The sequence below is a fragment of the Anarrhichthys ocellatus genome, unplaced genomic scaffold (genome assembly GCF_004355925.1).
Source record: "Anarrhichthys ocellatus isolate YVR2014 unplaced genomic scaffold, GSC_Weel_1.0 scaffold15, whole genome shotgun sequence".
In the NCBI taxonomy this organism is placed as follows: domain Eukaryota; kingdom Metazoa; phylum Chordata; class Actinopteri; order Perciformes; family Anarhichadidae; genus Anarrhichthys; species Anarrhichthys ocellatus.
The window spans coordinates 2,306,117-2,329,551 of NW_022280045.1; the positions used below are offsets into that span (position 1 = coordinate 2,306,117).

The 23,435-nt window shown below is 42.8% G+C and overlaps 1 protein-coding gene across 1 annotated transcript in view; it reads left to right on the forward strand.

Annotated features, from left to right (window-relative positions):
* Positions 1-23,435, forward strand: part of LOC116387841 (solute carrier family 22 member 23-like) — a 30,866-nt gene that overhangs the window by 2,628 nt on the left and 4,803 nt on the right. Inside the window, exons 2-9 of the mRNA XM_031855265.1 lie at positions 4,453-4,556; positions 4,681-4,835; positions 15,341-15,509; positions 17,060-17,187; positions 18,963-19,065; positions 19,735-19,970; positions 21,254-21,286; positions 22,755-22,878. Of these exons, the coding sequence (XP_031711125.1) occupies positions 4,453-4,556; positions 4,681-4,835; positions 15,341-15,509; positions 17,060-17,187; positions 18,963-19,065; positions 19,735-19,970; positions 21,254-21,286; positions 22,755-22,878 (1,052 nt within the window). The remainder of the gene's footprint in view (positions 1-4,452; positions 4,557-4,680; positions 4,836-15,340; positions 15,510-17,059; positions 17,188-18,962; positions 19,066-19,734; positions 19,971-21,253; positions 21,287-22,754; positions 22,879-23,435) is intronic.

Below are 23,435 nucleotides of genomic sequence, written 5' to 3' on the forward strand. Positions count from 1 at the left end.
CCCCCCCCCCCCCCCCCCCCCTTGTTATCGGCCCCGCCTCTCTTGACAACCTGTCCCTCCACTTCCAAGGCCCTTTTTCCCCTGGCTAGCAGCACAGAAACCAGGATGTGACACTACAGCAGGAAGTGATGACTTGGCATTTCTCCTCGTGTTTGCATTGCATGGGCATAACTGCACGTGACTAGGCTCGGCTAACTGTGGCGCGCGATCCCTGAAAAGCGGTGCAGAGTGCCAACACCGTCGAAAGGCTGTAGCGTCTCTGTCAAAATGTACCAACACATAACCCCGTGTTACTCTGTTAACACTTTGTATCACGCGAGGAAACCGCCTGCCTCATGGTTTCATCTTGTGCCATGTAGGTTTTGCCTCCAGAATCAGTAGCACTTTACTGCTCATTGCTTTTTCTCAGGGCGTCAGAGAAGGAATGCCTTTGATGGAGGCAGAGGAGGTTGAGGTGGTGGTGAAGGAGCCAAAGTGGTTAATGTGGGAGACCCATACTCATTGAGTCAAAGCTCTCCTCAGGGTCTGTCTTAATTGGACCGAGCCTTAGAATTGAGAGTGTATCATTACTCAGAGACCGACAGAGTCTCTCTGCAACCTATCCTACCCGGCTCCCATTCAGCTGTGGAGCAGCTGCACACGCCTGCCCGAAATAGTGATCCGAGAACAGCTTTAGAGCAAAGGGTAACATCCATGCTATTTCCCTGTTTACGTGTGCGTCTTGTGTATTATTCAGAGTCACTTGCCATTTAGGGATTGATGATCATTTTAACATTTTGTATAACCTGACGGCAGTCTGGCCAATACGTTTAAGCCATTTTTCATCTAGAACACAGAATTATTTTATATATTTTAGTGTAAAAGATGAAAATGGTTATGAATAAGCCAGTTATGAATAAACCATGAACTGGCTTATGAATAAGCCAGTTCATGGTTATGAATAAGCCAAAAAATAATTGGCGGATTGGCTGATCGATAATGAAAATAATCTTTAGTTTCAGCCCTAGCTTAGTGACTACTCAAGTACTTCAGTATGTCAGTGCCAGCTTTATATTATTGTTCTCGTAGGTTAGAGTATTGTTCCAGAGTGATAAGGAACATCTGTTGTAACAGCACATTGGTGGGTACACCCAGACCCCGTATCACTGTGCTGGAGGTTGCACACCCATAGATCTGGAAGATGATACCGTAGTCGAACACCCATGCAGGCCTCTCTGCTCTGTGTCCCTTCATACTGTTTACCCAGCTGGTTGGCTCCGTCCACAGAATCCGGATCAGTGTGGGACACTTTGAAACGATCTCAGCTGTTGAAAGGCAATGACCCCACTACAGATACCCAGTCAGCACACAATGACAGCCACTCACAGCGTCAGCTGGGAGGAGAGACACTTGTGCGACCCAAAGATAAGGCTCTGTCCTCTGTGTGTGTGACAAGAGTGTGTGTGTGACAAGAGTGTGTGCCACTGGCTTGTTTCGGATAAGTTTTCTAAAAGGGAGGGGTGAACATTGTGGGGAGTCTGACCCCTCGGCGGTAGTGCAAGTTTGTTTTGAGGGCTGTGTGATGGAATTCAGGTTGTCGGAGTGTTGCTCCGTTAAAAGGTCTCTTTGGTGACGGAGATGTATTCTTATGGTTCTTAACTGTCAACAAAAGGAGGCGATCAATGCTAGGTTGACGAAAAAAAGGTTTGCCGTTTCACCATCCGTCACTGTTGGTAGCAGTAAAACATAACTGCCGTCAGCTAACTTGCCAAACGTGCTAGTGTGTTCTTTCATTTGTCCGGATGCTGTGTGCAGTGACACCGAGATAATGTAAACTTGCTCCCACACTGTAAGTCACTCAGGCTACGTCACCAATGTGAGATGTGTGTGTATTGTGTCCTGGTTCACTTCTTTTCAATACAAACCTGCTATGAAGAGAGATTTGTCCTTTTGCTCTTCCCTTTTTGTGTTTCTCTACCAACACAGTGCAGGATTTCCACCCTTTAGTGCAGCAGTGGGGCTGAAACTTGCACTTGGAGGCAGAAAGCGTCTGATAACCGCGCTGATGGTCTGTTGCTAGGCAGTAACTATGCAGCAGTCTCTCCTCACAGCTGCTTTAAAGCATCTCTATCCCTCTCTCTTCAGCCTGTTATCCTCACCCGTACCTTCCTTTACTCTCGGTTTTTCTCTCCTTCTCTTTATATGTTCTGTTTCTACGTCGTATCATCTTTATTCCTCCCTCCTCCTGTGCTTTCCGTCATCTTCCTCCCCCCCCCCCCCCCCACCCACCGCTCTGTAGTTCAGCGAGTGCAGAATTGTGCAGCTGTAGTTGAGAGCGTCTTCAGCTGAGCTAATGAGCCTCACCGGTGTAGACCGATCATTGGCGGCTGCTCATTTGAGAGAGGTCGACGGGCACCCTTGGGGATTTTAACTGATTGGCTTTTGGCCCTCCATTGTTCTGCAGTTTCTGTCAGCTTTCAGATTAGTATACATATGACCCCACTCTATACACTGACTTCTTGCCATTACTCCCCAATGAGCAAGACAATAGCAGACGAGCAACCGACCGAGATAATAGGGGCATAGCAGACGAGCTGCAAGGATTTGACTCGCGCTTAGACTGGATCGCAGTTTTGTGGAATTTCTTTGCTCTATAGCTGAAAGTCTGTCCATATATTATTTTTTTTCCCCACTTCTTCTTGAAGTGTGTATGAATACCCATTAGTGATTGTGCATGAGCGCGGTCAGAGTGTTGGCCTGGAGAGAATCCTGGTTAACAATACGTACAAATTGGCAGATGCTGAATAAAGCGCATTAATAATATTATTTTGCAAAGTTGGTCATCTGTCTGTGGTCGGTTCTCTACGCTCATCAAACTTGCAGTCATCCGGTCCCTGCGTGAATACAGACTTCATGAACAGTATGTGCCGGTTTGTCCACAGTCACAGCTTCAGTTTTTTTTAAAAGCGCAGTTGGTCGTGCAGCGCAACAGGGACTTGTTTGCCTCCCTCTGTCTTCTTCTCTGCTGACATCGATACTGAAACCATGAATGAGTGGCATGCCTGGGTCATGTGATGGCCGGGTGGCTCTTGGTAATCCTGGAGCGTTCCATCTGGAGCAGGTCACTATAGTGGAGGCTATGAGAGGTTGGAGTGCCTCAGAGAATAATTTAAGAACAAACTACACTTTACATTTTTTACGACAAGGTTGAGCTGCTACATGTAATGAATATAATTTGTTTGTGACATGGCAATATATCTTCCCATAGTTTCTCTAGTTGTAGTGTTTTGGTGAATAGATTAGGTAGAATTGAGGCAGAATGGCACCTGCTATGACCACCCTGACTGTTTCTTCCATGCCGGGCACAGACAGCTGGGCGGCACATGTTGTCTGAAAGAGACCCCTAATATCCACTTCCTCTCTGACATTCAGGTTCGGGTAGATTTGCTTCCGTGCACATACTCGACCGGGCTTCACATTTGCTGCTGCACCTATTTACGATCATTACTCATGCTGTGAAAAAGTTTGTCATACCTTGTTGCTACTGCGGGGAGAAAAAAAAAAAAAAATCAGGGCGTGCTTGATTCATACAAAAGCAGGCTGACTGCATTGTTTGCACTGTAGGAATCCCTCTGCTGAGAGTTTCAGTCGGCAAAGGAAACGAAGAGACTCGGAGTTGCCGGCAATAATGTACATTTTGAAACGGAGGAGGCGTACATAAACAGTACAATAAGAAATGTCAGCTTATGTACACTCAGTGATTGTTGACTGAGGAAATTATCGGCATAAATATTGATGATTTAATCCCCGATGTTGATCTCTGTCTTTATGTCAAATACTGGATGTGCGCTTTGCGTAGACATTCATTTACTTGTGGACAATTTTCAAAACCACTATTATTGTTGTGCTAAATTAGCTAATAACCAAGTTAGTTAGTTAGTTACATTAGAGAAGTCTGTCTAGAAATGTGTTATTTTTGGGTACCATTGAGCCTACAGACTTATAGTTGAGCAATAAGTTGACATAAAAAAAGAGCTTGCACTAGAGTCTGGGATGATGATTTCAACATGAAGCTCTTTAGTGAAACTTAACTGTAGAATGCCGTTCTGGCTGGCACAAAAGTTTATTTAAAACAGAATTATTTCTGTTTGGTCTATAAGATGTCAGTAAATGGTAAAAAAAAACTGAAGAAAAAAGCCAGTTGCAAGTTAAAATGTTATGTCAATTTCAATAGTAGATGAAATACAAGGAAGCCCTGTTACAGAATGTACCCTTCTCACATTTCGGTGTGTTTTGAGTGGTGATAATGCCACATAAGTCAGACGGAGGTAGTGTATGGTCAGAGTCAATACATAAAAAAAAGTCTCATCCTCAAAAAATATATAGTTGTTACCTTCACTTCCATTGCATTTTGCAGGCTTCAACATAAATGTCTTGTAACTAATGCCGGTATTTATGTATTTGTTTCTACAGTGGAGTCTGGTGTGTGAATCAGCATGGAAAGTCCACATCGCCAAGTTTTCTCTCCTGGTGGGATCCATCTTTGGATACCTGACGTTTGGAATCCTTGCTGACTGGTAAGATTTTTGAAACAAAGTTCTTACACAACATACGGTTTATATTTCTTCGTATATTACAGGTGTATAAAACACATATTCACGTTGAAGGTGTCCCAATAGTCATTTTTACCTTGCTCCGTAGGTTTGGCCGCCACCCGGTGCTGATAATATCGGTGCTGTTCATGCTGGTGTTTGGTCTGACTGTGGCCTTCTCTGTCAACGTCCCCATGTTCAGCACCATGCGCTTCTTTGAGGGCTTCTGCCTGGCAGGGCTCACACTGTCTCTCTACGTCCTCAGTAAGTCTTTATCTCTCAACTAAAAGCTCTTTACTAACTTACCCATTGCCAAGCCATGTCCCCTTTATTGCTTTATTGCTACGCCTGTCAAGCTAGCGCAGCAAAAATGTAGTTTAACAAAGTTATAATAAAGAATACATCTGTAAAAGAATAAGATAATGAATGTGGAAATATAAAAAGGATTAAATAAAAGAATGTATAAAAAAATATATATATATGGAACTATAAAAGAATGATTATAAACATTTTCTTTTTTTTCACATTTATTTGTTAATTTATCTCTGTATGTATTTATTTGTGTATTTATTAAATACATATATAATATATATTGGTTTGGACTAAAATACATTATGTGAATCATCACAGACGTTATCTCAGATAACCCCAAACCTAGTTGATTGACAGCTTGGCCCTTCAAGGAATAGCAAGAGCTATATAAAAATATATAAATGACATTATATAAAAATGAATACATACAGAAAAAATAGACATGGTAATATTATATATATAGTGTGTGTAAATTAATAAATAATAGCAGCTTTTGTTGCACTGCAAGTTTTAAGCAACATTTTTGCTTGTTGGGGCTGAGTAAATATTTCAACATAATGACTAAAAAAAATCTAATTTCTCCTCATACCATATATCTCATACCTCCTAAAGAAAAAAGATTTTCAATTTGAATCAAAATCTGGCACAGCATAAAATGTTACATACTTAAAGTCAGTGTTGTAGAACTTTAAACCAGACAAGACAGACCTTAAAAGTTGTCTTGAGACCAGTCTGGAGATCAAGACCGATCTCAAGGTTTTTAATTCAAGACCGGTCAAGACCACAGCTGCAGGGATGTAACTAAATTGCCTGTGCAATGTCTGATTCATTTGTTAACATAGAAAAAGAAAATTGCCAGACTTAAAATTCACCTCTGCAATGCATTTTGATTGTTTTGTCAAGACATTGGATCTATCCGATTCGATTTCAAGAATGCCCATGGTGTGCATGATCTGTATTTTATCTTAAATGTGTCATGCAGGTTGGGACCTGTCTGGTCTTGGTCTTGACTCAGTCTTGCTCTGACTCGGTCCTGGTCTCGACTTGGTCTCAACTCCTCAAGATCTTGGTCTTGTCTCAGTGTCGACACACTCTGGTCTTGCTCATGACTTTGTATCGGTTTAGGTGGTCTTGACAACACACACATACTTAAGTACTGTAACATATTAGTATTGTGATAATGCTGTGATCATGTTGGCAATATTAATTTAACCCGTACCGCCCCACTCTTAATACTTATAGCCTCCCACTGATGCTGTTCTCTTTCCGACCATGCTGATAGACCTCATCAAAAGCCTAATCTACTTTTATTCCAGTCTCTTGCTGAGGGTATTATTCAGCTGAAAGAAGAGTAAATGTGTTGCAGTGACCTCCTAACATTTATTAAATTGAATGCCATTGTCGGGATAAATTCTCATTACAGAACAACAACCAGTACCAGCCTCATTACCCTTGAAGTGAACTCGTACATTTGCAGGCAGAAGGGGTTGTGGGGGCGGTGTGGTAACTTGTCTTCACTATAGTTTCCCCCCATCACTGCAGGAGGAGATTGGAATTTTCTCTCATTTTGTCGCTAGTTTTTTTTTTTGATAGCGTCCTGATAATTTGCTATGCAGCTAATGCACTCGCTGGTCTCAGCAATGGATCCTTAAAAGCCTCTTTGGCCGCAGTGATTGACTAGTGCAGAGGGAGGTGGCAAAAGTGGAGGGAAGGGAAGGATGAGAGGGAAGGAGCCAGGGCAGGAAGATGAAGGAAGGGGCCCTTAGTGTCCTTGTCATTCTAACTTACTCCACAATGTATCCCTTGAAAAGCTTCGCCCTGCTCCCAAAATAGAAGGACCGTTTAGTCTGCTCCCAGGACAAAGGAGAGAGGGTGGGACAGAGGGAGGCAAAATGGTGGAGTTAAGCTGTTCAGTATGGTGTCCTATCAATTTTAAATGAACTTGACATCTGCATCCATTGTTTTCACATCAGCCTACAGTTTATGGTCCAGTAAATCAGAGGCTCTGAACCTTGTGGATGGAATATAATGGGAGTTATTGGGGGGAATACTCTCTACATCTCTACTATAGAAGCTAATTGGTTGAATTAGTAAGTTGTAAATAGGTATAGCCTCAGACTTGATACTGCAGTTCTTAGTCCGTATTTTTTCATCTTGTCGTATACAAATATGCGTCAGTTTAAATGTGTTGGCCATCGTAAAAGGTAAGATTCATCTGACATCTGTTCTGCATTGTGGTGCAGTGCAAGTGCTCAACTTGAGCAAGGCTTAGTTGGACAGATGTTTGTTTGAGCTTTGCATATTTGTATAGGTTTTGTGTTGCTGTATCGCCGCCCTTATTTCTGCTTATGTGTGGCCTCTGTCACATGATATTTACCCTGCAGCCTCTCTGTATTGACAAAACTCCAGGAGAGCGGCTCCAAGAGGAGGAGCACAGTCGTTAGATAACACATTACTGGGGAGAAGCTTTGTTTTTTCGGTGTTCTGTTTAGGATGTGTTTTGCATTTGCATGTCAGTTGGCCTCATGCTAAGAGTGTAGCAAAAGCTCATTTTCCTTATAGTCCTGACACTGTGTTAGTCATATGACATGTTTGCATGTAACATTGTGAACCACATGACTCTCCTTTTGGGGCCTTACTTTGTTTGAGTCTGCTTACAAAGGAAAGTCCGAGCCAAGTCCCAGCTTCGGCTGTGTTTGCACCGGAGACATTACACTAATCCCCTTTTTCTCATCAGTCCATACGCAATTAAGTCGAAGTTCATGGATCTTGACAGCCGGGTGCCATTGAATGCTGCACTTTACGATCTAGAAAATAGCAATGCAATGATCGCAAACCTTGTGTTTGTTTGGAAAGAATTTCCTTGTGAATGTATGGTTTTAGAGTAATCAGACGACAACCCCCCTATATGACCTCCTTGTGCCCTGGAGCTATCATTGAGAAAATCCATTGAGTTTTCATGGGCGAGCCTCTTTTTAAGAGCGTAGAGCAATTTGTGCGCGGCTGCTATCTGCTCCGCCAGGATGGCCTGTCCAAGTCAGGCCCACTGCAGCGCCCAACATGGCTGATATGATGTGCCACCTACACGTTAACTGCCACAAAGAGACAGAACAAAAAGGGAAATGAGAATTGGTGGCCGGCTGGTTTCAGACCAAAGGAGAGAATAGCGACCAGCAACTAATAGGAGTAGATCAAATGGTAACTTAAGGACTGAGAGGAATGTTGAAACTCCACAAGGGATGGAGAAAGCAAGATTTACCACCTCTGATTTTGAAGAATGCTCGACTAAGAGGCAAGATACCATTACATCACCGCCACAAGTCTTTCTGTACGTTAACATTGAGCTCTTTCACAAACTAGGCTAATGCGTAGTACATTGATCTATCTATAACATTGTGACAAAGTATAACAGCACAATAGCAAAGCCGATGGCTATAGAAAGTCATCTGATGCAGCGCTGCTATTTTTACCCCAGTGCTCCATCAATGTGTGCTAGCCTTTTTAGCATCCCAGCAACAGGCAGAGGCAAGGCTCACAGTGCCGATAGCTTAGCATTGTGCAACTCACTCATTCTTAATGTTTTTTACAGTAAACAAACACCCTCACCTTTCCAACCCCCGACCCTCGCCCGCCATCCCCTCACATACAACCACATTGCTGCACATCAGCGAGCTGAGTCATGCTAGCTGGCTGCACTGGGTGTTTTGTGAGGGAATTTAGTGATCAGTTTGAGACGAGGTGATCAGATACTTTTCTAGACATAAATTGATTTTCTTTCTCCCTGAAGTATTTATTCACACCAAAAATAGCAGTATTATTACAGCGACAAAAGAACACATAGTCTTTTTTAATTTTTTTTATTGTGGGCTAGTGTGCGGTTTCTGTCTACAAGACTATGTGTGTTCACGTGTGTGTGTTCACAACGTAATGGTTTTCATCTCACACCTTTATTTTCCTGAAAGCAACTATTAAATGTTAATAAGAGGCAGGACGTTTACTTTGAGAAGTCTGTATAATGGCCTTACGGTAAAGAGCAAATTAATTTTGAGTGGAGTTCTTCTTCACTTTCCTGACTGGATGAGACGAGGCAAGCCTCTACATGTCATGGGTGTGTGTTTGTGTGTGTGTGAGAGAGGCCTTGTAGAGTGAGATACAGATGCAGAAAGACTACAGAAAGACAACATGACTCATGTATAATAAAGAGCTTTATAACTTCCCTGTCGATACCCTTTGCCATACATACTCATGACTGCTCTGTGTGTGATGATCTACAGGGAAAAAAGCATTTTTTTTATGGAGGATGTCCTGGGACAAACTCAAGATAACGGTTGAGGTTTGGAGAAATGGCCAGCTCAAAAAGTCACTCACTATATTTTGATATGGGATGGTGTATTCTTTTGGGGTTTGACTCGCTTTCTCACACATTCCTGATTTCTGAGCTGTTGCTTAATCTAGCCAAGGGGGATTTCCCAGTAGTATTTGATGTTTTTGTAATTCAACATTTAAAAAGTGTAGTTTACGCATCAATGTAGAATTCATTTGGGAAACTTCACCTTTTGCAATGCGCCACAACATGCCAATAATGGAACTACTCCATGTGAATAAATGACCTTGGTGTCCCGACTGATTTTAGTTCTGTGGTTTTGTATCGAGCCTTCGCTAAAATTCGCACTGCATATACATTATTTTTGTTGTCCCAAGTTCGTTTGATTTTGTTAATATTTACGGTCTCCGCTCGTGGAAACTTGTCACGTCTGGGAGAGAAGATGGAGGACAAGGAGAGAGAAATGAACTAAATAAGCACGAGAGAAACAGGCTGTCTGACAGAAATGTATCACATTTACGTTTAGGCCATGCATGTTATATGGCCTAATTTTAGCAAATGTCATTTCTAAGCGAAAAAAAGTCTTTATTCATTCCTTCATTTCATTTATATCCGCGCAGTAATATTGCTGCTGACACACCCCGACACTCAGATGGTATTGATTCTGAGGGTGGTGTTTGTGCTCACTCCTTCTGTACATGAACTGGACTAGTATGAGTGCGGTGATCACACTATTACCTTAGTTCAGTAAGGACGTTCCCTTCAAGGCTTTAATCGTTTATTGCAACCATGATATGCATTTCAGTCTGCCGGTTTTGCTCCACTCATGTGATGCTTCAGAACAAATCTGTTCGAGCTTGACACGGACTGTCCCTGAGGTTGCGACCCCCTCCGGCACAGCCTGAGATTAAGTGATGTGTATGTGGACCATGTAGGAATAGGTCACGGTCATATATGATGGTGTATATAATGCAGCATGCAGCTATAAAAGGACGCAGCAGTACTCACATTTTAAATTGTGTCTACTGTTCTTAGAATGTGCGTGTAAGCGAAAATGATAGAGAAATAGAGCACAGTAAAGGGCATTTGAACATTTCCTCTTTTTAGGACTCATGTTCAGGATGCAAGTGCAAATGAATGGTAATGTGACAACACTCCTATACATCCTCTCATTTGATCTGTCCACCGTGAGATAGTATGTAGTCACGTATATTCCCCAGCTATCTATATTTTCTTACTTATGACAGTGGACTAGTGCTCCTCTATTCAGACAGGATGATCTGTGATGCATGCTTCCTGATGCAGTGCTATGCTGCGTTTTGCCAGGCCAGGCCACCTTTGGCTGTCTCACTGTTCCTGTGTTGCCTGTTATGAGGAGCTTTTTTTCTGTGTGGTGCCCTCCTGTTCTCTTTGCACACAGATGAGGCTCACGGGGCTGCACGGAAAGATGGAGGCTCTATGTCTATTTATCTGTGTAAAGAGCTTCCTTTGTGGCAATGTCTGTTGGTACAGTCTGAGAGATGGCATGCTTTGTTTGCCCTCCTCCCTCTCCTTACTGGTCTTGCTCTCTGTCTTTAAACTGCTTGTGTGGATATCGCTCAGACTGGCCTGGCCTGAGTAGTGCGTGCCAGATCGGGACGCTGAAGAGACAAGCTTTTCATTACCCATCATAGGGCTATGCCTCCCCGAGGACAGCAGCCAGGTCCAGAGGTGCAGAGATACCGGGCTGCCATCAGACTTACCTTACCTTCTAGTTCTTTTGGATGTTAAGAGATGCCTGAAAAGGATGATAAAGGTTATACAGAGAGGTGGGGGGGGGGGGGGGGGGGGCATATATGTGGACTGTGTTCGGACTGTTGTCTGATAAATGGGTTAAGGTGCAAACTCAGTATTTTCCATGTAAGCAGGGTTAAAGTTCCCGTTCGTGCAGAGTTTGCTTTTTTGGTTGCTTAACAGACTTCCTCCTCTAACACATTAGGCTACATGTATATCCAACAGCTGTTTTTTTTACTTTTGGTACTTCATTTTAGGCAACCGTTTCCCTGTTTTTAAAGGCACACTGGGTAATGCTTGTGGTCTAATTCTCAACCCCTGTTATTTGTGAGAGTCAATGCATGACATAACCTCAAGCTATCTCATGTCGCACATTCCCGAGTGAAGTCCAGTGATTGTCAAAGTCAGCATGGGCAACCTTTGCGCTTTTCTTTGAGTGTGAAATGCATGCTGTTTCAGTTTTGGTCAGGCGGATGAATCTGTTGTGTTTGGGCAACTCAGGACTATCTGTGTCAAAGTGCAAGCTGTATATCAGCCACTGTGTTCTGTATCTTCGGGGGAACAAATATCTTTGTTTTTGTGCTGATCTTCCTGTGTGTGTGTGTGTGTGTGTGTGTGTGGGAGGAGGGGGGGGGGGTGGCAGTGGTGAGGCGGTGGGTTAGTTAGGACACACAAACCCACGCACGCACAAACATTTCCAAGGGAAAGTACTCTCCTGGTGGTGATTTACTTATGGTTTGATTGCCGAGATATTTACCACAAGCAGATCAAAGGGAAGTGCCTGTGGCTAGTTGTGGATAGTTGGCATTCTTTGCACTTGTAGATAAGGAAATAATCAATGGGGATTGCCTTATTCTAAGTCAATAGCCTATTTTCAGTGCTTGGAAGAAAAGAGAAGGCCTCAGGATATTTGTGTGCTAACACAATCACGCTATACAAGAGAGAAACAATACCGAGTAGTCTCACTTGGAGCATTCTTTGGAAGATATTTAATTGTAAATAAACTGCAGTTTATTTATTTATATGTATCCAGAATCTCAATGATCTGCCATAAGTAGGGCTGGCTTTCTGCTATGGCTTTTTGGATGATTATGTCCCCGTGAAATGCGAAGGGTACCTTAAGACAAGGGTGTCCTATTCTCAGAGACTGTCCCGGTTTACTGTGGGTTAAACAGTGCGGTGCTCACGCCCCCACACTGTTTGATTACTTATCCTGTGTGGTCGCTATGTTACACTGAGGATGCAATTTGCCTTCTCACAAAAATCCCTTCAATCTGCATTAACTCCAGACCAAGGATCATTGGGCTCTAATCAGGGAAGTACCGTTTGCTGACAACGCTGCACTGGCCTGTCACTCACAGGAGGCACTCCAAAAACTCATCAGCAGCATTTCCATCTTTTACCACAGTTTTGAAGGTTTGGAGCTTTAGCAATGCATAGATAAAGCTGCACACGTACCCAGTAAGGTCTGGATGAGCCCCATGCTGCACACGCAGGCATGTGAGCTCACTGAGGACATTATTATGTGTAAAATAAGACTTGGGCCGTTAGCGTCTTTTGAAAACTGGTGACAAATTATTGGCCTGAATACGTTTGTGGGGAAACATAACAAATGCAGATGCTATACACAGGGCACAAGAGGGCCTTGGTTTCATGAGTCTGAAAGTGATGAAAAGGAGGTGAATCATTGGCCTTTACAGTCACCAGATGTCAGTACAATGGGAGACTGTGTACGGTAGTCGTTGTGTTTCGTGGCCGTCACTATTTTTAATGGGTGTGTCGAGGTTGATTAGTTTCTCCAACTGTGAAGAGGCTTAAAAGAGGAGACGTCACAAAGACACATCATTTATTATTAAGATAATAGATTTGTTTCACTGAGGTGTCCGCAGGGAAGCTGTAATAGTTACCTAATTATTTTTATTTCTTTAAATAAACTACCATAAACAAATCCTTCCTATTTTAAAAACATGATTCTGTATATCGGCAGCCATCAATTTGAGCGTACCCAACAAGTTCTGTCAGGTCGAGCGCTCCCAAATAGCAACTGAGCGGACACCATCCCTTTTATTTCGAGCGCCGTCTGCTGTAACCCTCCGACATGGCAGCTCCAGTTACACGTGTCCTCGTGCCCCATAGCTCAAGACCGTGTCCCAGCCTTTCATTCAAACACCTTGTCCAACTGGAGGAGACAGCGGTTAATGAGCACAAAACCAGACTTATGACTGTGATTCAGAGGTCTGGAACCATCTGGTGTCATTCACCCTGAGGCGTGAGAATTTTCAGTAGGCAAGGTAAACAACGTGAAAGGTGTCGAGGGAACAAAGCTGCGGGATGGCAACCGCAATACAGCTGCACTTTGCTTTTTAGGTGTGAGACCTGCAAGAAGGCATGCAGCTCCAGACTTGAGAATTAGTCATAATTACGCCATAGAAATGCATCACAGCAAACAAACCCCTGTTATCTTTCAGTACAGAGAAATGCATCAGAGTCTCCTTATCATTAAGTCATACTTAACAGATTGAGTGGCCAGGATTAGGCAGTAAAATCCTGGCACTGGGCCATATGGACATCATGTGACCAGTAGAAGGTCATGACATTAGCCTGTGGGTACAGGGAGTGGCTGCACTGAGTACATTTAGTGGTCAAGCAATCTGTTTCACTTGTAAAACAATGTCTCTCCTTGACTAAGCTGCGTACTTTACAGAAGGCTAGTGAGCCACTGTTGCGTGTACCAGAGAGTGTGAGTCATTTTCTTGTTTTGCCAAAGTCAGCAAACCAGCCAAAGCCTCTTTGGGGATTATCACCCTTAATTAATTGGCAATTGGCTTGATCATTGATGATGTCATTTCCACTTTGTACAGTATGTGTCCAAATCCATAGGGGTCTACTTCTCAACAGCTTGTATGCCCCACTTCTTTTGTCTCACCAGAGATCCTCAGTTAGCATCTGAGGTGAGCTTCTTGTATACGCGTCATGAGATTAGTTTGTGGTAGATTAATGTCAGTAGAACACAGGCTACATAAGGGCATTGTGGGAATGCTGATGTAGTGGGTTGTGGAGGATTAAGGTCAGCAGTTGTAAGGAGCTCAGGACTCTGTTCCTCATTCTGCAGCTCGATCTACAGATCATGTGGCATATTTTTTTTTTTTTAAATATTTACACCTATTTTTGATACCTTTACATTATTAATATAGTTTGTACTGTCATGTGTCTGTGCGCGTGAGCACTTTTCCATAGCTCACCACAGGATGTTACTTTTCCGGTCACGTTGCAGTGGCCTGTTCAGTGCGCAGGACGCCCTTGTAAGAATTCAAATCCCATGCAGTCCGTAGCCAGTGAACCGTCGCTTTTCTCCCAGCAGTGCACAGATGAGGGGTCTTGAGGTTAGTTGGTTCAAACTCAGCATGTCTTGCACCCATCGCCCCGCTCTCAGCTCACTGGCTTTGTCATTCCAGCTGCGATAGTGTCTGTGAACAGAGAGCATTATTCATGTCCTCAGAAGGGGGCAAGTCCTAATTGAAATTCCGGTCTCTTCCGCTGGAATGAAGCGAGGGGCCGCGACACCTACTCTATTATGCCGGCCCTGTCACCTTGAAAGACCCATCTGAAGGCTGTTCACATTCTTGCGCAGCAGAAAAGACCCATTAGAAGAAAAAGTCTATCAAAAAGGGATGAATGAAGCAGGACAAACGATTTTGGCATTGCAAGATTAGCAGCATTACAGCACTGCTCGCTGTGCTATGGTTTGATGTGAAGCCACCCTCTACTGCAGTAACTAAAGGGCTGGACTGTCTGTGGTTGCTGGCTGCCAGTGTGGTGTGCATGCTAATGGCTGGGTGAATGAATCAGTGCCATTCTGACAGAGGAGAATTGAGTACAAGGAACCTCTTTCTAGTTAGTCCACTCTCACAGCAGCCTACTGTCTCTCAACAACAACAGCAACTGTACATGGGGACTTTAGCCTTTGTTTAATGGCACAGCATATATCATGCGCCGTAGCTCTAAAGGTGAAAATATTTGTTTGGGCGCATTGATGACTTTTTGATCATGTAGTCTATAAAATGACAGAATTTTTAAAAAGGTTTTCAGGAGCCCAAGCTGAATTACCTTATATACAGTACAGTCCAAAGAGATTCAATTAATACCAATACAAAACAATAAAGATCCTCGCTTTTGAGAATTTTAAATTTTTATTGTGTGGCATTCTTGCTGGTAAAATGACGGAATTTGTCGAACATTTTTTTTGAAAATGGGCTAATTGCCTTGTTGTCGTACATGCCCATTTTATGTCTTTGTCTGTTGCAAAAAAAAAAAAAAAAACTAACACTGGCGCTCTCTTTTTTTTACTCCTCTTTGCCAGGGATCGAGCTGTGTCTCCCTGGATGGCGCTTTTCCATGACCATGGTGGCCAGTTTTGTGATGTTGGGCGGTCAGCTGCTGATGCCAGGGGTGGCATACCTCTGTTACGACTGGCAGGTACTCCAAGTTGTCATCATCTGCCCCTTCTTACTGATGCTGTCCTACATTTGGTAAGGAAAAGACCAGAGCATCTGCTTGCACTTTGGCACCAACACATCTTTTGTTATTCTGCTTAAGTTCTACACAAGACTGAAATATACGTCGCCGGCTGCAGTCAAATTCTACTGTGTGTTGGATTCCAAGCAACTCTTTTAATAAAACCTTACCCAGCCAAAGATGCTTTAGATTTACATGGTTCAAACAAAGAAGGAGAAATTCCCTTCAAGGACATTTCTTTTCACCAGTGTATTCCCAGCTGAATTAAATCTAATGTCTTTTCATTAACTCATTTGCAGTGACCTCTACGGTGACTGTAGTATCTCTTGCTAAAGCTTGGGCAATAAATACCTGTGCCTTCACCTCCATTCATTCTAGCGTGATGTACAGAGCTGCACAACACTACTGATATGTACAAAGCTAGTAGAAGAAAATCCATTTTTTATAGCATCAAAGGCCTTGGCTTTCTAAAATGGTGTGTCTGAAGAATCAATGCTGGTGATATGATACACTGCAATCAGTGTAGGAGACAGAGAGCCGGACCATGATACAGGCTGGAGTTGGTAATCTTAGGCGTACACCGGGGTAGTCACTGTTATCCTGACGGATGACTGAAAACAAGCAATAGCTCAGCAGCCTGGTGGCAACACTGCGGAAGACAAACAGTTGTCTGCTTTGATGTGATCACGCCCTTGCTGGCTGAAAAAGACTCAAGGACAGGAAGCGGGTTGTTAAACTGATATTTATCACAGATAGTACCGGACGTTGGATGGTGAACTCGACCTGCTAGGTGTAGGGCGAGCTTTTAATGGAAAATCAGCCAACACTGTAGCCTCTTTCTACACATGTAGTAGAGCAACAATAGGATTCTGGGAAAGTATTGGCGTTGGTATTTTCTTGATTAAGCCAGAGATTATGGGCACAAATTGGATCCATCACTGACAGTGGCTGAATCTGTGTAGAAATACAGCTGATTTCAGAGTTCAGCACTGCAGGTGATCTAAGTTTGCTGACGTGGGAAAACAATTTAAAACCACACCAGTGGAATGTCATTAATCCTGCACCGGTCCTCTTGTAGACATCTGTTCCATAGAAATGCAACCGACTGAGGTAAATGTGGCCTTGTTTTTTTTCTGACGCTCTTCAAATCAACATACATCTGCAAGGAGAAACTTCCCCGCTCACAGGAATGTGTGCACTGCTGCCGCATACTGTAACTCGATACAACGACCAGATACTCGAGCACGACAAGCAGGTGCGACAATGGCTGGCAGCCATGTGTTTATTACGCTTTAAAGACATCTGGTTCGGCTAATTTGAGGCCTTGCAACCTGTAAATTGTATGCGAGTGTTTGCGTGTGAAGTTGGATTTTCTGTTCTTAATAACTTTGATTCTTAGTTCACCATGACAGATTTCTTTTGTATTTAATTTGAAATGTGTTAAAATGGCACACTGGTTAAAAAAAAACCGATTTAACCGTGATTAAGAGAGACCTCAGTCAGCCTTCTGAAAGCAGGATCCATTTCATTTCATTAACGAGGACATCCTCCATCTTTTTGACAGGATCTTCCCTGAGTCACTGCGTTGGCTGCTGGCCACTCAGCAGTACTGCCGCTCCAAATGGATCATGGGACACATAGCAGCGAAAAATCAAGTGAACTTGGAGCTCGACAGCGATAATATCCTCACAGGTAATAAATACATTGGCACGTTTGCATGATAAAGGCTGCTTTTTACATCTTGATGTTGTGATCACTGTGTGTAATATCAGTAGAATTAGTTTTTATTTTCATGTTAAAGTAGTCGTGTCTTTTGTATATTTGCTGCAGTGTCATCTCCCGATCTTTTTCACTTCTTCTTTTTTTAAAGAGCTGGGTGTTTGGCTGTATCCCCAGCTGTGCTTTCACAAATACGCCAGATTGACAAGGTTATTTCTGCTTCCTGTCGGGTTACCATAGTAACAGGCCACTTCAGCCGCAGCAGTCGGTGTTGAACATTACATTAAGACACTCTAGAACGTTAATTTATTTGATTACAGCCTGGGTTGATGGATCCACCGGTGTACAGATGGATGCTGGTCATGCCCTTTGACCCCCGAGTTAACTGTATCTGTACTCAGAAGACACTGCAGAGGCAAAGAGCTGCGCTAACTATGTTGTTGTTAAATGTCATATCAGATTGCATTTGTATTAACCTTTTAACGGCTCTGTTTACCGTGGTATACTTTTTCCATTTTTGTCCTGCTGTATTTATCTAATCCATTTAGAAAACGAGTGCCACTGCTGGGAAAATGTTCAACGAGGAACCACTCAGTGTGAAATTGACTGCACTTTTTAACTCTGAGACTGTGTGCTGATGCAGCGTTGAAAAAAGTACATTGCCACAGACATTAAATGATCCACTCTTGTTTTTATAGTAACTGGCTATCCCCAACCCTTACAGTAATATTTCCCACTTTTAACTGCTTGGCACTAAATACAATATTGAGCACCGCATGTGCTAACTGCTGCAATAGCAAAACAGTTGAGCAACTCTTTCAAGCATTCAGACATGACGGATGCAGTTGCATGTGTTGAATATAGGGATTATGTGATCTTTTGGAGAGTGAGCAGAATGATTTGCATCTTAATCATCGTAGGGATGTTCTTACTCAGAGTTTTGTAGCCTGGCCGGGGGATCACTGGAAAGTGTGAGTGGTACAGATCGAGATAACCTTGACGTGGCGCGGTGTGCAACGCTGTCGCATGCCTGAGTCGACGTCAGCGCACGGTACCTCAAAAGCAGAGGCGTGTTTCTGTGGTAACCCGCGAGTCTGATATGAAATCATCCACTGTTTGCCGTGTCACACGTCCCCTGAGGGTTAAAGGTGTTGCCCTCCCACGTACTGTTCCTGTTTCACTGTGAGCATACCTGTCTCACGAAAACCTCATTAAAAGTATATATGGAATTTTCTGTGTTTGCAGTGACTCGGGGGTGCCCTTGTTTGACTCTTTAGACAACCCAGACTGCTGTTGAACTTTTCCTTTGACCTGAAAACTCACTTTGACATGATGACAATAATAATTAAAGCCTGATGGATGTATAAGCAGGCGGATATTGTTTTTATCAGTGTTGACTCATATGCAAACAGATATCAGAGTACATTGATATTTCATTTTCTAAATACATGTGTAAGATATGTATTGTGGGCAAAAATCTATACCCAAATAAACTAAACACTAGTTATATTTTGGTACACAGAAATACTTAGATGTAGTGATGCTACAGCACTATAATAATAAATAACAATAGTAATGCATTTATGGAGTGACCAATGTCCCAAGAGAAACTGAGGCTGAAACGTTGCACTTAAGACTATTCATCCGTTGCAATAACTTAAAATAGCATTTCTACTTGAATATTGATATGGACCTCAAAGGTCAGATATTGGTATGGCTCCAAGATTAACATGTTTGCTTGTTTCCAGAACTGCAGAGAGCTCTTCAAAAGAAACCCAAGAAGACGTGCATCGTGAAAATGGTCGGGACGAGAAACCTGTGGAAGAATATTGTTGTGCTCTGCGTCAACTCGTAAGTGTTTGTCTGTGGTGTAGGTACTTAGAAACAGTTTGAACATTTACGTGTCACGGTGCTTATGTGTGTCTAAATACCAGAAAGAAAAAGAGAGGGAGGAAAAAAAAAAGGAGGGGGCGAGGCAATGTCAGTCAGACGCGCCATTTTGTGCAGTCGAGATGGCACTGTTAACCTGGAGGCTCGAGACAGCATTGATCAGTAGTCCTCGATGATTTTGCCCTTCCATATTTGCTCTGCTCTCTCTTTCCATCTCCGGTGGATCGCTCCTCTCCTCCCCAACTCTAGCTAGGCTGACCCGGCTTTAGCTCTGCTTCAGTGCACAATATGCCTAGCTCCCCAAGTCGGCATGAATTTTACATGAGCTGTGTCCTTATGACACATTATACAACCAGGAGAGAGGGTGTGTGGGGCTGCGTGTGTGTCAGTAAGTCAGTGTTTACATGTGGGTAGTTTCCTGGAGATGAAAGAAGTTGTGATAAACCTTTAATCATCTCGCATCCTCTTCAGTCTCCTCCCAACCTCTTCATCTGTTAGATGTACTTGGATCTATTTTCTCTGTATCTTCCCCTCTTGTTCCTTCTTTTCACCATTCACTTATGTCTCTCCTACTGTAAACTTCCACTCCTAGTGTCCCCTAACCTCGCCCTGTGTATGTTCTTCACCCAGGCTAACAGGCTACGGGATCCACCACTGCTTTGCTCGCAGCATGATGGACCCCGAAGCTCAGGAGACGACCATGTTCCATAACTTCTATGCAGATTATTACACCATGGCGGGCATTGCGGTGGCGTCCTGCATGGCGCTTTGCCCGGCGGTGGGCCTGATGGGCCGGAGGGGCGGCCTTCTCATGTTTATGATCATCACTGCCCTGGCCTCACTGCTGCAGCTGGGCCTGCTCAATTGTGAGTATGAGGAACACATGCCCCCCTAGGATGACACCACGGTGATGATGTTTACTGACTTTGAGTATCTGAAGCATCTTTGGCAATAATAGAGAAACGATAAGGCTGGTACTATTCTTTGTTTGTGGGATTTGTTGGCAATAAGAAAAATAGAGCAAAACAAACAATGAACTGATCCTACTACCAAATACTGTCTCTGTACCCAAAGCCACATATATCTTATTCCTCTGTGCGATAGAGCTCCATTGTTGTCCAAGAACTAATAAAGAAATATCAATGAGCCACAGTTTTTCACTGGTTTACACGTTTCTGAATGGGCTCTGATGTGTTGGGTCCACATACAAGTCCTGCGGCTTGAAATGCTCACTAGGGCCCCAAAAGTCCCGAACAGAGGAAGTCTTAAGCCTTTTTGTAGAAGTGAAACAATCATGTGACACAAGTATATATCTTAGGGAAGTTGGAAAGTATTGAAAATACTTGAATTGACAACACAATAATATGAAAACATAAATTTGAAAACATAAATAACCAAAACGTTTTGATAAAGCTAAAGCCAGAACCTCCGTCACAGCGGAGATAATTCATCAGTATTGTTTGTTGACTTTCATTGCAATCATTTTATGAGGATATTATCATATCGCATCACATCCCACAAAACTCTGGCCGAGTGAATGATTCCAAGCAAATTTCAGAGTAATGGAATAAGTTATTGGGAATGTGTTCCACATATGTGTCTGTACAGTGGAACACCATTCATTGCATTAAATGGCAATATAACCCTCTAATATGTTTTTATATTATTCCATTTTCCATGTAACGATGTCTGTTGAGATGGTTCAAAATATTCATTTGAATTTCATAGTTTAGTTTCCGACGGTCTTGCTTTGTGTCTCCTACACCACCTGCTGTAAATACTGGCGCTCGGTGTGGTGGGTGCACTGTACAAGAGCCTGGTTTCCTGTAGTTGTTTCTAATGGACTCGTCGAACATGATCGTAAACTGACAATTTCGTCAATGTGTACCAAAGGTTGATCAAAACCGTGCACAGGTCCGTTTATTCCGTTACACATGAGTGAGCCTTAATGTTTAACCTGAGTCAACACATCAAGGTTATGCTCTTGTGTCATGTTCTCCCTTTGAACTGTTTTTGTTGTAACAGTGCAAGTCGGCAGGCTTTGCGCAACATGTTTTTGTTTTTAATGTTCGACACACAATTTGAATGATCGCTCTGCTTCGTGTCTCTAGCTGATGCATATCTGTGAATGTCTCTCACTCTCCTCTAGTGCTGGGGAAGTACAGTGGCCATCTGAATATAGGTAGGATCTATATCATCTCTAGATTTCTATTCTTCCACCATTTTTATCAGCTTCGCATTTTTTTTTTTTTTCAAAGTGCGGATTCAATCGTCTTGCACCACTCATCACTTAGCTTGCTGCACTATCTTGATGAGGTTTGTTGAGAATGTGCTGCATACAGACATCCACTTCATCAGGCGTATACAAGGCCTGCAGAGACACATAATGAAGTCCAAGATGTAATTATGGCTAGCTTTTCACTTATTTATCCCCTTTGTGTTGAAGAGGGTTAGCCTCTTTGTAACAGAGCTGTGCATCTCACAACAAGCCTTCCTTCACTCTACCCTTCTGTTCATCAACGTCTTTGCTCTCTCCTCACTAAACCCCTTGCGGAAGGCAAGAGCTGATCACAGAGCAGTCTCCACTGATCCTTTTTATGCCATCTTCAACATCTCTCATCCATAAAAAAAACACTTTAATCAAACCATCTTTGGGGCTAAATGGGCTCTTTGCATGCAAGCCAATTCCTCAATAACTCATCAAAATGAACCAAAGCCGTAACGTTTTATTTCGCCAACGTTTTATTGGAAACCGTTTCTCTAGGTTTTCTAAATGCACTGCTTGAAAGTCGTTCAAATGATACATCCTAAAATGCTCTGGTCTTATTTGATTCAGTTGTAGTGACTCATGCGCTTCAATGTTCTCTTTGACTGAAGTGATACAGTTTGTGGTATGAAGCAGAGAAATAATTAGAATTTTAGATTGAACCACTTCATGTTGAAATTCAAATACCACTGGATTTTGTAGCATTTGAGTGCTTTCAATTTGTCTTTTTTTTTCGTTTTTAAATTACAAAAATTCAATTCAATTTACTCACGTCAGGGGTGCCAGGCATTTCCGTGATCATCGGACACGCACAAGTTAGACAGTAATTCCTGTGTGGAGTGCATGGACGACTTGTTGACTTTTTTTTGAAGTCTACATGTGACTCGTGTGGTTATCAAATTCTTCAGGAGGGGCTATCGAGCACCACAGCCATATCAGATGACAAAAGGTAGCACTTTTAATGTGTGTGCTAAGTTTTGTTCATTTGCGAGCATCTGTAGCCACTCAAAAACAGCTTTGTTTCTCCTATGTAGATGTTTTCAGGTCAGGATTCGCATCAGTTTTGTGAAATTTGGAAAAGATCTGACCATGTGAAGTAGAGCTCCAGCAGTTTGTTTTTTATAGCCCCTTCAGCGAAAGGCGCCTTTCTGGCGCTACGGCAACGTCGAAATTAATCGGAATACCTTCAAGAGACTTTCTTTTTACGACAACATGATACATATACCGACTGAAATGCTGCCGTATCATCTTTTAAACAGTCATTTACTTTAATATTTACAAATACTTCATGTTTTTTTAAAATATAAAGCACCTTATTTACTTATGCCTTTTACAGATTACACAGGGTACTGAATACACATTAACATACATGTTTTGTCTGCAGAAAACTCAAGTACGCTGAATAAGAACTTCTCCATCGCCTTCTCCATCATCGGCATGTTCTCCTCCCACGCAGTCAGCAACCTGAGCATCTTCTTCTGTGCTGAGATCACGCCCACTGTGATCAGGTAGGCCCGCTGAAACACTGGGACTTGTGCCATTTAGAGTCGGACGACGACATGTGGGGAAAAAAATGTGCTTTTACTCCCGAGGAGTGAAACATCTGTGTTTTTAATATGTAGGATATTGTTCGTCATTAAACAGGTGATTAGTCCACAGTGTGTTCATGTTTACTCTAGTTTGTGTGTTGTTAATCCATCAAGTGTAGCAGAAACGATCAGCGTACTTCCTACACCTATTTGAACGTCCTGATTAGTTTATAATTCAGTTAACACGGTGGTCGGTGTCCATAGCGTCACATGTTCCTGTAGATGGATTAGCTTCTCCACCTCCTGTTAAACCAGGGTATGAAATCGTCGAACAGACTCTCCCGGTTCAGTGTCAAATGTAATCCACATCTTGTACGAATTAGCCACCCCCTTTGAGAGTATATGACACAGCACTGGATGTTCATTATCTAGGGTTATGTAAGGGGTGTTGTTTTGCTGACGGTGCCCCACAGGCGACCTCTGGTGGTGAAGTTAAGCAATTTCAGAAGAGGAAAGGGACTGCATGTGGAGGAGGG